Genomic DNA, 16,678 nt, shown 5'->3' on the forward strand with positions numbered 1-16,678 from the left:
AAACGATTCATGTGGAATGGCAATATTGTATACAGAACCAAATACCATCTTATGTACAGAGATCTGACTAGAAAACCTATGAACAAGTCTTGGACCATCGCACATGTACGTTAGGTCTACAAACTATCGACGGTCACGACCTTTCGCTGAGCTCCCCAGATATACTTCAAGCCGGCCCAAGAGCTCAACCACTCTGTCCACGATAGACTGTCCCTAGGCTGCTCGACTTCGAGATCTGGATCCCCTTGGTCGACCCTATCGTCGTCCAGACCGGGACAGTGCATAGAGCGTTTCTCCACAATTTGACCATTGGACATGATCCATACTACGTCGTTACGCTCGTCCGGGTAGATACGGTGAGCGTTCGTAGCTCCCAAGGCGGTCGCTATGGTATTGAGGTCACGGTGTTTCTGCGGTCACAAAAAGGTGGTCAGAAAGGGGCCATACCTAGAAAAAGGCCGGAAGCAAGAAGCAACCGTGGACATGCGCACTCACCCAGCTGATGAGGATGTCCGCGTTTGAAGCCTGAGCGAATTCTTGGACATACTGCAAGATGCAGCTCGCTGCGGAGTTGGCACTGTTTGTATGAGTGATTTTGTGTGAGCCTTCATATCTTTCCAGTGAGTGAAGAGTGAAAATGGTCGTCCGGTGGTTTCGCATGGTACACAGAATTGGCGTTTACAAGATGTACACTCACCATGCAATGTTGATCTCCAGCCCCAGATCCTTGGCAAGCGGCGCAACAGTCGCATAAGTTCTCTCTGCTTCCTTCTCACCTTCGCCCTCCCGAGGAGCGGCGAATATCAACCCGATGTCAAACTCCGAGTCGTTTCCAAAGTACTGTCATCCAAATGGTATCATACAAGCAATTCAGCCTTCTCTCAGCACCAACGGGATAATAAATGATGAGAGAACCTCGGCTATCAAGGCAGAAACTCACGGTACGGATATACTGCGCCCGCTCCTTGCCCTTCTCGCTAAGACCATTGGGAAATTTGCCTCGGCCAGGCCATCTTGGCCCACCTTGACCACCACCACCTCGACCAGGAGGTCCCCTCCCCCTGTCATCTCCGGGTGGACCACGATCGAGCGGCGCGGACGCCCGAGGAGGACGACTTGGGAACCCCCATAACCAGCTCCACCAGCTTCCCCCCCTAGACGATGAGACTGCTGAGTCCGAGGGCGCGCTATTGACAGAGTTTGGATTGGAAACAGCAGGGCTGAAGCCCTTTTCAGCATGTCGGATGAGTATGACCCGATTGGAAAACGATGGTTTCATGTGGCTGCCGGTGATGCTGCTGCTGGAGGTTGATGGGGCCGCCGAGGAGCGCGAAGTCACGAGCACCAGAGCTACCAACAGGGAGAGGGAAGTGGCGAGTGCTAATTTCATGATGGGGTGGTTGACGATTTTGCAGAAAAGGAGTGGTGGAAAGTCGAAATGAAGACAGATGATCCTTTAGATGATCCTTTCGCCGAAACAGGGCTATGTTTATAATATATCACACGTCTCGACTGTTCAGTGATAGTGTGAATCGCACTGTCGATAGCAGTCCCATCAATCAAGACGCTGTTGGGAGAGGCTGGGCATCGCTTATCAGATAAATGGCTGCGGCCGCAACATGGAAGCCTCACAAGGGCGCGAGACCGACTGCGAAACTTACGGTGTTTTACCTTGTTTCGGCCGAGCATGCTTATGGTCTTCTCGTCCAGCTATTCGGTCGAATCAAGTAGGCGTGAGTGTTGTGCAGTTGAAGAACCAGTCAGAGGTCGAAAGTAGTTATAACTATCTGAGGGCTGCACCAATGTTCATACGTTACGGCTTATCAAATCGATAGTTGCCAGAGTACACACGATAAAGAGTCGACGGGAATTTTGCAATCATCCGCGATGGTGCAATCGTGTGATTGCCCACTCAGAGATCTGTTCATCCCACTCTAGGCAACAAGTCGACTGAGACTGGGGCGTTGATCAATCAATATTCGATCTAAGATATGAATGATACAGAAGAAGAGTTGAAGGCTCCTCAACCAATGGAAGAAGATACCGCTATCTTCCCTATACCGCAGGATTTCACTCATCGCACAAGAGAGGAAACGGTATCGGTGCACTAAGTTAAAGAATCAAGTACCACCATCTCAGGCCACCCCGCAAGTCGCGAACCTTTTATTTCTGATTCTCCAATGGTCCATCGGCGGCGGCTGTACCGGAGGTTGTTACTGCTCAGGGTGCAAATTGGCGTACGGCCGCGGTACCGATCTATAATTAGTGATAACACATGAAAAGTTATCTGCTTTCAGCAGGAATTTAGCAGGAAGACAAGCAGTATTTGTAGATGATTCAGAAATGTAGAAGAAGTTGTCTTTTCAATGTATGACTGCTTACACACCACCTCCCCATCGTTAATCGTGCATTTCAGTGGATAAAGGAAACCAAAACGAAGGATAGAAAGGAAAGGAGGTTGTTTGTCACCCCAGCTTTCGATCCGGTCTCCTCCGCCAAATCCCAGATCCGATCTCACCTTCTCACCTTCAAACCATGGAGGCTTACCTGCAGTATAAATCGTTTACTCCAACAGGCAAACCGACACATCAACCAGTACATGAGAAAGATCTGGAGAACCCACATCATCTACAGATATACTTGGATTTCGATGAGAACGACAAACGGAATCCTAAAAACTGGTCGGTATGGTACAAAACGTTTGTCATTGGGCAGTTAGCCTTCATGACTCTCTCGTTGACCTTTGCGAGTTCGGTATCTTCGGCTGCTGAAGAAGGGATGATACAAGAGTTTGGATGTAGTACGATCGCTGCTACTGCTAGTACAGGTTTGTTCTTGGTTGGTATGGGATTAGGTGCTATGCCTATGGCTCCTTTATCAGAGCGTGAGTGGGTTCTACTGTGCGTCTGTGCAACACTAGGATGGCTAATATCGTACACCAGTGTATGGAAGATTACCAATCTACCTGATAACTATGCTGCTTGCGACACTCTTCGAGATAGCTTCAGCCTTAGCACCCAATGTACCAGGACTGTTGATACTCAGGTTGATCGCCGGGTTCTGGTCTTCCGCGCCATTATCCAATTCCGGGGGAACCTTGAACGATATAGGTGATCCAGTACTAAGGACTATCGCTTTACCCCTGTTCACTACTGCTGGATTCGCCGGTCCAACCCTCGGTCCAATCATCGGTGGATTCGTCTCACAAGCTCCGGGATATGGTTGGAGATGGTGTTATTGGGTGTGTGCGATTTGGAATGGTGTAGCATTTTTAATGTCCTCCTTGTTCATGCCCGAGACACTCGCTCCGGCATTGATCAAATACAAGGCCGTACAATATCGATTGACTACAGGGGAAGATGTATGGAGAGCACCGATAGAAGATCAGGATATACATAAATTGACGGTCAAGTACCTGCAACGGCCATTCATATTATTGGGGAAAGAACCCATCATACAGCTCTTCGTGATGTATCTGACCAGTAAGTAAAACCGTCTATATGCTCATGTTAGCTAAATTAATCATTGGTTTTGCTCGTGCCATAGTCGTCTACATCGTCCTGTATGGTTTTTTCACTGCTTACCCCATCATCTTCCTCCAACATGGATTCACCTCTCGTACTGTAGGCTTGGCGTTTATACCAGTCATGGTCGGATTCTTCATCTTGATGGGGTTCAATGTACTCCATTACATCCGGTATAAAAGACTAGCTTTAGATGCGAAAGCAGGCATCGAAAGGAGGGGGATCCACGAAGGAAAGGTTGAACCTGAGGAAAGACTAGTACCTCGTGAGTTCACCGTTGGCTGGCTCATATTCCGTATACTCATCTCCCCTTTCTAGTCATGGCGTGTGCGATCTTCTTCCCCGCCGGGATGTTCTGGCTAGCTTGGACGTCTGGACCTCATTTCAACGTTTGGGTACCGTTGATATCGGGTGTGATTTTTGGTATTGGGTTACTGTCGATTTTTCAAGGCTCGACTCAATACCTTATCGATGCCTATGGACCTTATGCAGCCTCAGCGGTGAGCACTTCGACAAGTACGTGTGGAAGCTCAGCTAATATGTTGTTTTGTAGCTTGCGGGTTCCACTCTGATCCGATACGGTATGTCTGATGACGTTGCAACCTAGTGACCCGCGTGCTGACAGAAGTGACATATAGCTGTTGCTGGACTGGTCGCACTGGCATTCCCAAAGGCGTATGAGACTTTGGGTGATCAATGGGCAACATCGTGAGTGAAGGCATAAACACATCAATGAGTATACAGATTGATCATAACTATAACACGTCCAGACTTTTCGCATTCATGGGACTGGCGCTGACCCCAGTGCCATTCTTTTTCTATATCTACGGTAAGTCGACCTTTCTCTGTCAAGGTTTGCAGCTGATTTTCCTGGTGAGTCAGGTCGACATGTCCGTGCCAAATGTATATATACTGTCAGGGATTAGGGTGGTACATCAGGGACATTTCGTAGATGTATCCTTCTTCCACATAAATAATGCATGTTCAGATAGATCAGTCCGTATCGTTCAGATCCAAAAAGTCAATCTCTAAAATATATATATTCCAGCTCAGGATCCAGGGTTGTATGAAGCGTGCTCGCTTTACGTACAAGAGATCCCTGGCTGCTATCGCCGTTGCTCCGTCCTATCCCCTTATGGAATTTCCCATTACGTTGCCTGTATTGCTGCTCAAGTACAAGGTTTGTGTTTACTCTTCATGGGCCAAGGAGGGGCAGGAGGGTCCAGCCAAGAAAAGAATGGGCGGTCGAATTACCCATCAAAAAGTAGGCACCGACAATCTCTTCTTTTCTCTTTTTTCGGCAGACTTTCGGCATCTCATTTTTCGAAGTCCTGTCTTAGGTCGAATCGATAACTGACATTATAGCTATTTCGTTGTTTCTATAGAACCTCATTGCGATATCTAACAATAACATATACACAGCAGCCGACCATCACATAGGCCAACACTCTTTGCGGTCGCTGATTGATCAGGCTAATGGTGGTGTTCAATGTTGGCCTCTTCACACTCTGATTCCTGAACAACGGCCAGTCCTTCGCCCTGCATCAATCAATACCTAGCTAGACTCTTTCAACATGCCTTCCCTACCTTTGATGGAAGATTCGCAAGTTGCTGAATCAGAACAATCAGAACCATCTATCCGTGTTCAAGAATGGACATCCTTCCTTACATCCTACGCTCAAGGAGACTGGTCACCTGACAGGGTACCTCCCAAGCCAACCCCAGCTCAGGATCCGGATCTGGTGGAACTGGATAGATCCCCTTCAGTCGATAGTCTCAAGGATGATTCAAACGCCGATGTATATTCATCGCCCATTATCGACGGGAAGACTGCGAGGAGAGTACGTCAGTATTGCTGGGAAAATGATTACCTCCCTCCTCCCCGAAGTCCTCATGAAGAGCTCAGGGAGAAAATCATCTTGGAATATGATCTTCTTGGTCCGGTCCAAGCTGGAAATATACAATCTGCGGTAGACCTCATAGCGGCGTTCTTTCCGGGTACTGTAGTCACTTTCACTCTGTTCAACAATGCCATCCAGAATTTTGTCTCGATAGCTGGGCCACAGAATCTGTTGGACACTTTTCACCTGCAAAATGGGATGTGGGTGGCCCCCGAGACCTCGTTGTGCGGGCATTCCATACTTTTGGACGGAGTGATCATGTTTGTGCCCAGTCTATCGGATGACTGGAGATTCCGATCCAACCCTTACGCCGTAGCTGGTCTGAAGAGTTACATCGGAAGCGCAGTATCGCTCGAGATGGATCCGCTCAGTGCAAATCCTCACCGCGATGGTCAACGGGACAGAGTAGGAATAGGAGCGTTGAACATACTTTTCATGTATGATCCACTGTATAACATGACCTCACAGCAGGAGATGGTGGTGAGGAATGTATCGAAGATGCTAGAAACTCAGCTACGTGCGACATGGGAAGGTCACATCAGGACAAAAGAAGCGAAAGTCCGTCGCGCAATCACGGATATCATCGAAGAAGGATTCGTAGGCAATCAATCAGCAAGCCTGCAGTCGGTCAAGGATGTAGTAGGAACCCAATCAGGGGTAATCTCAGGAGGGGGATCTCTAACGATGTTCGAGGATTTGGCACATTCGGCTTTGAATAGACTCCTTGGTCTGATGTCGGAGGTGGACGCGCTGTGTATGATAGACATAAGGAGTATCCGGATACAGGTGGGTGCTATGTCATGTGATTATCTGTACACTCTTGAAGCTCACACCGTCACAGTCGGAACCTAAATCCAAACCGGAATATCACATTGATCCCTCCTCACCTCATCCTGTATCTATCATCGCTCATGCCCCTCGACATGGTTTCAAATGGCCACTTCTTCCCTCAACCTCAGCTCTACTATCATATCTCAATCGGTCACATTCCCTATTTACGTTCACTCAGTCATCACTATCCGGCCTAGAATCTGAACTACCTCCCAGCATCAAATCTCACCTCGTGATGCCCTTCTTCACCCTCGATCAACCCTCCTTCATCATCGTAGCCATTTCAAAACACGATAACATTCATTCGGACAGTGTCAACATCACTAGAAGTGTCGGTTCAGTCCTTTTAGCAAAGGCGATTCAGAGCCGAGTGATGGAAGCGGATGCAGCTAAGACGGCGTTCCTATCATCGATCTCTCACGAGCTTAGAACGCCAATGCACAGTATAATGTCTGGACTCCAACTCGCCCAAGCATCCGTCGACGGCAAGGAGTGGGACAGTACACGTTCTCTCCTCCATGTCGTACAGACTAGTGGTCAAACCCTGCAACGGATCTTGGACGACGTGATTGATTTTGATCCGGCTTACAACAGTAAAAGTAAAGTATCTCGAGGCGTCACAGTGGATCTACTAGAACTGGCCAAAGATGCGGTGCAGATGTGTTTAGCAAGATCGGATGACATGGAATTGGGTTCTACAGTGCACATAGAGCATCAAGAGAGGGATTGGGTGGCGACGATCGATGAAGCGAGGTATAACCGGTGAGTCTTTTGTCCAGCTCGAACGATAATCCGAGCTGATTAGCGGACTTTGAGCAGAATAATCTTCAATGGCCTTACCAATGCTATGAAATTTTGCAAGAACGGGTCGATATCTGTTTCCCTCTCAACCTCTAAAGATGCGACCCAACTCGTGACTCGAGTCACCGACAATGGGATTGGCATCGATGGCAAAGTGTTGCCTCGTCTGCTCGAGCCTTTCACAAAGCAGGACTTACACAGTCCCGGTGCTGGGTTAGGGTTGTATATCACCAAGAACCTGGTCAACAGCATGGGAGGGACCTTTGCAATCCAATCGACGCTTGGTCAGGGGACAACCTTTGAGGCGATACTGCCCATACATTTTGACAAATCCGGATCTTCTAGTAATCCACCTTCGTTCAAGAAAATGATACAGTACAAGGGGATGGATTCGAAAGGTGAAGAAACGATTTCATCCCCGTCCTTGGCATTCCCATCTTCCCTCTCATCCACTGCTGCCCCTTCAAAGAGCAAGAAGACGACCATGGAGCAGAAGAGCGGCACGAACGCCCTGAGAGTGATGGTAGTGGATGACAATAGGATCTGCCGATTACTACTTCTCAAGTCGATTCAGAAAGGTTCTACGCCTGTGCAAACCGCCCAAGCTGCAGACGGCCAACAAGCGGTGGATTCATTCAAGACCTTTCAACCGGACTTGGTAATCACCGATGTATCCATGCCGGTGATGGATGGGATCACCGCTGCTCAAGAGATGAGAAGAGTCAGTCAAGAGATGAATCTTCCGCCTTGCAAGATCTACGCTTTGACTGGTCTGGGATCCTCCGATCCAAGACTCAAGTCGATTGGGATGGAAGGCAGTGCGGCGCTGGATGGGTGGCTAGTGAAAGGACAAGATGATTTGAAAGTGATACAAGGGATTGTCGTGAATGTTCATGGGGATGTGAGCCACCGGGAGGAGATCAGTCCAGAAGAGATGTTGAAAAAAGTCCAGAAAGCGGATATACCGTTGACCGGGTAGACATGGGCAGCTACTTGGCACTAGAGGTTTAGCGTCTGACAATGAAAGCGTGAGATTCGTCGGTAAGATACTACTGAATGAAATCCCAGCGATCGATGCAATGTTAGAACACCGAGTGGATACCGTAGAATGAAACAAAATCTAAAAATGTTGTACGATAACAGAAGTCCTTTGTAGGCCGACCAAAACGGGAGACTGTTGTATAGTAGTAGTCTTGTGCGAAATCACTTTATGTTATAACGCATAGCCACACCAGATCAGATCAGATCCCCCTATTACCCTGTCCATTGGGTCCCTCCTTGCACAGCAATTCTGTTCACTTCGATCGGGTGAGGCCGGAGTAAAAAATCATCCCGCCTATCGGGTTCAAATAATCGTTGTGCCTTGAGCTGACCAATTCGGACTTCAGGTGAAGTGATCTTGATCGCGGTCTTCACGCCGAATATCTTGGAGGCATGCAAGGCAGTGAAACAACTTCACCCCTGGTGGATAACGGTGTAACAGTAAACCCGGCAGTAAAACCGGTTCCTCAGAACAGGGTTTGTTTCCTTTGTTTCAGTTCCAAAAATAGATCAGGCACTACAGTCGGCCACCGTCGTTGGGGAATGTTCCTGATACATGTCACCTTCCTCGCCGAATGAGGTTGGTAGACTGTGAAGTTATCTCTTCAACTTGATCATTTCCTTTGCAGTCATTTTCGTCCCCATCGCATATGCTCCCTTTCCCTTCGTCAATCCTTTTTTTGCTGATGGCGAGTTCGTCCGCCCTTGTCACGTCAGTGTCGCTACGCCTACATGCGAATGGCATATATCACGAAAAGCATTGTGTGAACGATCTCTAACATGTTACCAGCCCAAAAATTTTCTTCCGCAGTTCCTGGTGACGACACTAGCGCTGTGATGTTGAGACGTTATCCATGTACGCGCATGGTGACGAGGGTGCGAACCTGATGAAGACAGAATCGACGACGCGACCAAAGATGGCAATTCGATCAATTCGTATCAACCGTGCTCGAACTAATCGTATCGGGTGCAGGGGTCTCTGCCTTGTTGCAAGTAAGCGACGTCAGTCTGCATCAGTCAAGTTCGCTTTTGCCCCTCATCGATATCTCAGGAGATTTAGCGGATTTCGAGCCCATGTGCTTCACAGATCTCGTGCGCTAGTGGCTTGGGTGCGCAAACATCGCCCTTGAACTCGATTGTTATCAACGTGAACGTCCGCCGTGCAAAATGTATATATATATTAGTGAGTTACCTTCGGGATGTGTATCTCTGTTCATCGTCATCCCCCTCCCCATCCTCTCTACGTGAGTGCTTACGAGTGAGTTCTCTGTTTCTTGACAAGTGATCTGACGCATTATGACCCCAAACAGAATCCAACCTTGGTCTCTTCAAGGCCAGTTCACAGTCTTTTGAATAACATTCATTACATCCTCAATCATGGAACCTAATCCTTCCATGCTGTCCACTCCAGCCGCGACCACGTGGTTCTGCTGGTTCTTCCCAGTATTTTGCCCGGATTCTTCGTACCAATGGTCACCTAATCCACCCGAGACTACGCTACAAGCAGCGGTTACCAGCCCCGGACCGAGTACAATTGTCACTTCAATTTCCAAGAGCTCAGCTGTCTCTTCCATGGCGTCGTCTTCGGCTGCCGCTTCGACCTCAGTCATTGGGTCGATCTCGAGCTCAGCTGTTTCTTCCAAAGCCTCTCAGTCTACGCCATCTTCGGCTGCCACTTTGAGCTCTTCCAGTGGGCCAATCTCCAGCTCTGCCTCTTCAGTAATCATTTCGAGTTCTTCGTCCTCTACTTCCTCGGCTCTATCATCCTCTGTCAGTCCCTCCGCGTGGTCTTCTTTCGTTTCAGCTTCAGCCTCAGCCTCTCAGCTCTCCGCTTCAGTCTCGATTGGTATTGCTTCCTCATCGATCAGCTCAGGATCGTCTTCCGCGTCCTGGGCGTTCTCGGCGTCCCGTCCCGTCCCGTCCGTCAGTAGTGTCCTCTCTACCGCTTTACCCTCTTTGTCTACTGGTTCCTTGAGCCGGCCACCCTCGATCAGTCCCTCTGCATCGTCTGCTCACATGTCGGCTTCGGTCTCAGCCGATCTCACCTCCGTTTCAGCGAATCCGAGCTCGGCCCCGGCATCCTCCAGCGCATCTGAACACCACATCTCGTCCTTCTCTGGTCCATCCATCAGTCGATCCGCTTCAACTAGCAGCCATTCCGGTGGCTCTAGCAGTCAACCCGCCTCATCTATTAGTCGATCCGCGTCGTCTGTCAGTCAGTCTGGTTCATCTAGCAGTCAATCTGGTTCATCTATCAGTCGATCCGCTTCAACTAGCAGCCATTCCGGTGGCTCTAGCAGTCAACCCGCCTCATCTATTAGTCGATCCGCGTCGTCTGTCAGTCAGTCTGGTTCATCTAGCAGTCAATCTGGTTCATCTATCAGTCGATCCGCTTCAACTAGCAGCCATTCCGGTGGCTCTAGCAGTCAATCCGGTTCAGCTAGCAGTCAATCTGGTTCATCTATCAGTCGATCCGCTTCAGCTAGCAGTCAATCCGGTTCATCTATCAGTCGATCCGCTTCATCTAGCAGTCAATCTGCTTCTTCCAACAGTCAATCCGCTTCATCCAGCGGTAGTTCAGGTCCTTCCAGCAGTATCTCAGCGTCATTGTCGGCTAGCTCTGGCATTCGGTCATCTGCCTCCTCCTCAGCCATTGGTACCTCGATCACCAACCCTTCCATCTCGGCAAGCTCCTGGAGACCATCCGGATCCGAGGCGTCAGTTGCTAGCTCTTCCGTATCGTCAAGCAGCAGTGCTAGCTCCAAAGCAACTTTGCCTAGCTCTTCCAGAGCTGCGATCAGCTCCTTGTCGAGCCTTTCCAGCTCCAGCGCTTCGAGCTCATTCCATTCTGCCTCTGCCTCTGCCTCTGCCACCGGTCAACCGTCGTCTTCCACATCCTCGTTCAGTATCTCTTACTCCAAGAGCCAAGCGAGCTCCGTAGCCAGTTCATCTATCTCAAGTGCCCTTCCAGCTACGATCCCAACGACAAAGCCCGCCGCTGTCAAACAAGGCACCGGTCTGGGAGGCGGACATCTCAGTGACGTTTATAAAGCGGGAGGAAAGCTAAACTGGTACTATACTTGGTGGTTCAGCCCTAGCTCAGGGCAAGAAGACTTGGAGTTCGTACCCATGATTCTGAACGCCAACGCAGAGTACGGTGTTGCAAGCGCTGAGCTCAAGTGGCGAAACGTTACTGCTGTCTTGTCCTTTAACGAGCGTGAGTGTGTACGAGGACAGATGCCACCTGTTAGGTCAGCACAAAAGTACTCACTCATCGAGGTCCTCTAGCCGATCAACCCGGCCAAGCTGACATCGGCCCGGAAGCGGCTGCTGTGGCTCACCAACGCTGGACCTCCAAACTCAGGGGTCAATATCGGATTGGCGCACCCGCTATCGCCCAAGGGGCTAAAGATTGGCTTCGAGTACGTCGAATTTCCTGTCCCCTTTGTGCGGCCGAAGACTGATATCTGCGCTTCAGAGATGGATCGCAGCTTGTGATGGCAAATGCCAATATGATTTTATCCCCATCCATATATACGGTAAAAGCGGTCCATCCGCTTTGAGTTATGCCGAGGTATGTGCAGGATTGTATCCTCTCGGATCGAATCTAGAGCGTAACACTTGGATGGGCTAATTCACGAGGCTGGTTTGTTTTTAGTCTATCATCAGCGAATTTCAAAAGCCAATCTGGATCACCGAAGTGAGTGTCCTGTTGTGGCCACCACTATTGGTCTAACTGACGAATTATCTTTTCGCAGTTTGCTTGTCACGGATGGGGCCAGCCCACTTGTACTCAGGAGGAAGTTATCGCCTACATGGACGGCACCATTCCTCACTTCCGCACCAACCCCATGGTCGAGCGATGGGCATGGTATGGCGCCTGGAACTCGAGCTCAGACTCCACCGACGGTTATGCCTTACAATACAAAAATGGCACTCTCAACGCCAAGGGAGAGCATTACCTCTCGCTCTGATAAGTGAGCGCTTCAATTGAACGAGAGATACCAAGTCATCGTCCGGAGATCATCACTCTTTCGCAAATTTTCATTATGTGCCCAACTCCTCCAACATCTCCTTGTCCGCTCCCTTTGATTATTGAAACTTTATCTGGTGTCTGATAGCTTAGAATATATACACAGTCTTCTCGACCGATGCAATGGACAATGTTGAAAAAATTCACGTCGCAACCTGCATGCACAGAGCGTTGGCTGAAGTCAGTGAGCAAAACGAGATGGCAGCTTCTGGTGGAGTGCGACAACACCTTCCTGATTTGAGAAAGAGTCGCGCTTTATCTGGAATGGTATGTCTATGGGTCCCATCACGATCTGAGATTGTGGGATTTCCTCAATGCTGCATGTAACGCACCATATCATTGACATACGCGGACTTTTTCGGACGTGAACTAGCGGGAGGAGATCAGTCCAGAAGAGATGGTGAGGGCGGTCCCGCAGAGTGTGACAGGCAAGGGTGAAAGTCGTTGATCTGTCAGGGGGATAAATCTGATCAATATCACATACACTGACTAGAATATAATAGAGAGTCAAATGTTGTACGACAACGGAAATCTTTGGGATCTATGTGGACATTGTTGTGTTGTATAGTAGTATCAGCCGGTATCAGGTCATGTTGTAGCACATTCCCGTTTGAGATCAGATCATCTTTCCAATCGCTCAACTCCTTTGGTCGGCACTGGCATGAAATCAAGTGGATCATGCCATGCTAAAGTGGAATTTTGCGCGTTCTCGCTTGAATCTCTCCAATCAGCTCTCTCCCTTCGGTTATGAGAGTGAACCGATCGATAGGGTTTGAAGCAAAAATCCAGGTCATATGACGAATTAATTCCCCTAGAGGAAAACTCCTTTCCCACAGTGCGCCGCATCCGCATATTCTCCTCGCAAACCGCGCCGTAGGGGCATCCACTTTTGTCGGTTTGGGTTTAATCTCTGATAAAGCTCTTCAATTCCCTAAGGATCCTTACTGAAGCAAGACGATTGCGCTCAAGTCCATACACAATAAGATTTACTGGTCGATCATGATAGTACCTCAAAAATAGACTAGTGCCCCGGACCGAGGTGGTATCGTTCAATGGTCATGAGGGACTCCACCTTGATTTGACAGCGGGCCGGCAGATCATATCGACAAGTCATGACTACAACGCCGATCCAAGTGGATCCCGTCCAGGATACGAAGATATATAATGGGATCCCCAGATGTGCCCCATGGAGGGCATAGCGGATGCACAAAGTGTACCACAAACTCACCATGACGAACCAACAACACGTAGACATCAAACAAGGAACGCTCGACCTCGAACGTAAGCCGTCCATCGAGATGATTGAGGATGCGGAAGATCTCAAGAAGCCTATAGACGCTGTAACGAATGAGGTGATCGAGGTGACGGAAGAAGATGTAAGTTACATTGGACTATCTTGATCGTCATTGTGCTGACTCCCATGCAAAGAACGCCCGCCTCAGAAGGATGATCGATAAGAGAGTACTACCTGTCTTGGTTTGGTGTTACCTCTTACAGATCCTAGACAAGTTTGTGTAAGTGTCTCTGCATCTACTGAAAACCTAAGATCATACATGCGAGCTTATCCATCCTCACGACTTGGTTAGCTTCGGCTACGGCAATGTATACGGAATGAGTACCTCTGTTAGTCTTCCACGTCATTAATCTGAGCAGCATCTTGACGTTCCTCTCTCACAGCTCGGTCTCAAAGGTACAGACTACTCGCTGGCTTCGACCATGAACAACGTCGCTCAGGCAGCTTGGATGCCATTCAGCACATACCTCATCGTCAAGGTACCCGCCAAACTTCTGATGCCCGCGTTGATTGTCGGCTGGGGTACGGCTCAAGCTTGTATGGCTGCGTCACACAAGTGGGTCGTAATTCTGCCCCACAAGAAGTCATCGTACTGATCAGATGAGCAGTCTGGGTGGATTAGCAGCGGCGCGATTCTTTTTAGGCTTGTTCGAAGCCGGATGTCTCCCTTTGTTTTCAGTGATCACCGCACATTGGTATAGACGTTCTGAGCAGCCCATCCGAGTCGCTGCATGGTACTCAACAGTGGGGGTTGGCCAGATTTTCGCAGCTATCATAGCCTTTGGATTCGGGAAGGTCCACTCTGACAAGCTCGAATCTTGGAGACTCATCTTCATCGTAGTCGGGGCGATCACTGTTCTGTCCGCCCCACTGGTATGGTACTTCCTCGAAGCGGATATTCAAGAAGCAAAGTTCCTCAACGAGCGTGCAAAAGCCATGGCTATCGAACGAGTTCGTGCCAACCAAACCGGTACTGGTACCAGAGAGTTCAAATGGGCTCATATATGGGAAGTCTTGTATGATCCAAAAACATACCTTTTTGGTGGTCTATCACTGTGCGTCAACTTCGGAGCTACCGTTGCGACAGCTTTTGGACCGACTCTACTGAAAGATATGGGTTTCACCAAGGAGGTGAGCATATCATTTTCGAGACAGAATCGAAGCTGAGAATAGACCACAGACCGCTTCCCTGCTCAATGCTCCTTTCGGTGCCCTACAATTCCTGACCATCTGGCTCGGATCATACCTAACCCAACGCTTCAAGCAAAAAGGAATCATCCTTGCAGCGATGATGACACCAGTATTGCTCGGAGTCGCTCTGCTTTACCAAGCCAACATCGTCGAAGAGCGTAAACTGCACATGGCTTTGGGTGCTTATTACTGCTTGTCTTTCATCTGGAGCGGCAATCCCATCATTGTCAGCTGGATGGTGGCTAACACCGCTGGTCAAACAAAGAAGAGTGCCATTTTATCGGTCTTCAATGGCTTCAACGCTATTGGAAGTATCGCGGGTGAGTATCGAACGATGATTAAATAGGCGTCATCCCCAGCTAACCATTTCCCCAGGCCCACTCTTGTTCAACTCTCGAGATTCGCCTCGATACATTCCTGGTCTTCGTGCTACTCTTGGTGTCTTCTCTGCTATGATGGGCTGCAACGCTATGTGTTTTGCAGTCCTTTATCTTCTCAACAAGCAAAGAGAAAGACAAAGAGTCGGAGCTGGTAAGCCTGCAAAGATCCGAGACACTTCCATGTTGAATAAATACGAGACCTACGCACAGGGCGAAGGACTTGGAGAGAATGGTGAGTGCAGCATATACTAGCAACATAGGCAATAAAGCGGCTACTGACCTGTTGGTGCGTTGAGTAGCTCTCAAAGATCTGACTGACTTCAAAAACAACGAGTTTACCTATGTTTACTAAAATACAAAGTGTCGCTTGATCGTGAAATACTCCTAAGAAAAGAACTTTGTTTCTGGAAAACCGGAAGAATCGCAAAGAGACGTGTTGGATTATGGTTATATGCACAGCTATAACCCTATTAATCCATAGCCAGAGCAAAGGCTGAAAGGTCAATACTTCTTCTTCCAGATCAAATCCAGGTCAACAGTTTGGTTCCCTGTTTCCGATATTGACCAAAATCCAGTCAGAGGTAGGAAGGAACGCAAAAGATACCCCTGGGTCATATTGGTATTCCGATAAGGCATAAATATGCATCGAGGTATGCTGTGATGCTCTGACTCCTAATCGATAGCCACATAAGCAGGACAGACAAGCACGGACTTTCAGTGATATGTGTGTGTGTGTGTTAGTTGTCTGTAGTTGAATGACAAACATCAAACATCCCGGCCTTGAGCAGCTTTCCTCTTTTCGTTTCTTCCTCTCCTCTTAACAGATACTTTATCATCACTTACTCGCTCACCATCTACACTATGTATCAGTGTCTGGACATGGATATTCAATGAACAACAAATCAACGCGATGAGGGTGATTCAGTGATGATGGAGATGATGATGATACAGATAGTCTGGGTCGTACCCACCGGTGAGTCGAATGATTGTTCCTGGTGTTTGTGGATGCTGATCATAGTTACATCAGAGCGAAAGCTAGTGTAGATGATGAAGTAGGTGAAACATAACGGTGTAGTTGAAGATGTCAATGAAGAAGATGAAGGTGATGGAATAGGTGAAGAAGCGAATACTGGCGCAGACGATGAAGGAGGGTTAGGTGAAGAAGTAGGAGTAGATGTAGGTGAACAAGTGGGTGAAGAAGTAGGATCGGGGTCAGGTGTAGATGAAAAAGAAGCAAGTATAGATCAAGTAGAGGGTACACAGATAGATCAAGACGGATGTAATGCAGATCAACAAGCAGGTCAACCGAGGAAGCAGGCTCTCATGCAGAAAACTCTATGGAGATCAAGAAAGCGTTATGGTAGACCCCGACGAAGACGTCCAAGTCCATCCAAAAGAAACCAATGTAAGTGAAGAAGCAGCCATCCACGTAGATCAAGGAGAAAGATGTAGTATACGTCGGGTAGATGGTACTTAAATAGGTTCAGTAGAAGGAGAAGGTGAAGGAGTAGGACCTGTCAGTCGATCAAGAAGCTGGTTTACCTATGATGAGGAGATATGGATATCTCAAGCGGAAATATAGCATCTTTTGAGCTCGTTAGCTTGTGCTATCGTATCAATACCACAGTCTGTCTCCTTGAGCATATCATGCATCTTTTTCCTTGGCCCGGGTTCCTCCTCAA

The 16,678-nt window shown here is 48.6% G+C and overlaps 6 protein-coding genes across 6 annotated transcripts; 5 read left to right on the forward strand and 1 right to left on the reverse strand.

The window, feature by feature from the left end:
* Nucleotides 1-116: 116 nt before the first annotated feature.
* Nucleotides 117-1,390, reverse strand: L199_008695 (uncharacterized protein; the record flags this gene model as incomplete). Its single annotated transcript, XM_064894374.1, has 4 exons — nt 117-410; nt 496-577; nt 698-840; nt 941-1,390. The coding sequence occupies 4 exons, from the start codon at nt 1,388-1,390 to the stop codon at nt 117-119; spliced, it is 969 nt and encodes a 322-aa protein (XP_064750446.1).
* Nucleotides 1,391-2,535: 1,145 nt separating this feature from the next.
* Nucleotides 2,536-4,450, forward strand: L199_008696 (uncharacterized protein; the record flags this gene model as incomplete). The annotated part of the gene is made up of 8 exons (XM_064894375.1): nt 2,536-2,884; nt 2,943-3,482; nt 3,547-3,789; nt 3,843-4,024; nt 4,078-4,105; nt 4,163-4,232; nt 4,295-4,353; nt 4,407-4,450. The coding sequence occupies 8 exons, from the start codon at nt 2,536-2,538 to the stop codon at nt 4,448-4,450; spliced, it is 1,515 nt and encodes a 504-aa protein (XP_064750447.1).
* A 648-nt stretch (nt 4,451-5,098) lies between these two features.
* Nucleotides 5,099-8,036, forward strand: L199_008697 (uncharacterized protein; the record flags this gene model as incomplete). The annotated part of the gene is made up of 3 exons (XM_064894376.1): nt 5,099-6,211; nt 6,267-7,018; nt 7,076-8,036. 3 exons carry the CDS (start codon nt 5,099-5,101, stop codon nt 8,034-8,036), a joined length of 2,826 nt encoding a protein of 941 aa, XP_064750448.1.
* A 1,439-nt stretch (nt 8,037-9,475) lies between these two features.
* On the forward strand, nt 9,476-12,072 carry L199_008698 (uncharacterized protein; the record flags this gene model as incomplete). Its single annotated transcript, XM_064894377.1, has 5 exons — nt 9,476-11,315; nt 11,387-11,520; nt 11,577-11,672; nt 11,757-11,798; nt 11,857-12,072. The coding sequence occupies 5 exons, from the start codon at nt 9,476-9,478 to the stop codon at nt 12,070-12,072; spliced, it is 2,328 nt and encodes a 775-aa protein (XP_064750449.1).
* A 1,288-nt stretch (nt 12,073-13,360) lies between these two features.
* L199_008699 (uncharacterized protein) lies at nt 13,361-15,348 on the forward strand (the record flags this gene model as incomplete). Its single annotated transcript, XM_064894378.1, has 8 exons — nt 13,361-13,507; nt 13,560-13,645; nt 13,718-13,754; nt 13,809-13,981; nt 14,034-14,556; nt 14,606-14,936; nt 14,992-15,228; nt 15,296-15,348. 8 exons carry the CDS (start codon nt 13,361-13,363, stop codon nt 15,346-15,348), a joined length of 1,587 nt encoding a protein of 528 aa, XP_064750450.1.
* A 558-nt stretch (nt 15,349-15,906) lies between these two features.
* L199_008700 (uncharacterized protein) lies at nt 15,907-16,578 on the forward strand (the record flags this gene model as incomplete). Its single annotated transcript, XM_064894379.1, has 3 exons — nt 15,907-15,912; nt 16,053-16,401; nt 16,478-16,578. 3 exons carry the CDS (start codon nt 15,907-15,909, stop codon nt 16,576-16,578), a joined length of 456 nt encoding a protein of 151 aa, XP_064750451.1.
* Between the last annotated feature and the right edge of the window lie 100 nt (nt 16,579-16,678).

Source organism: Kwoniella botswanensis, chromosome 3 (assembly GCF_036426115.1).
Source record: "Kwoniella botswanensis chromosome 3, complete sequence".
NCBI lineage: Eukaryota > Fungi > Basidiomycota > Tremellomycetes > Tremellales > Cryptococcaceae > Kwoniella > Kwoniella botswanensis.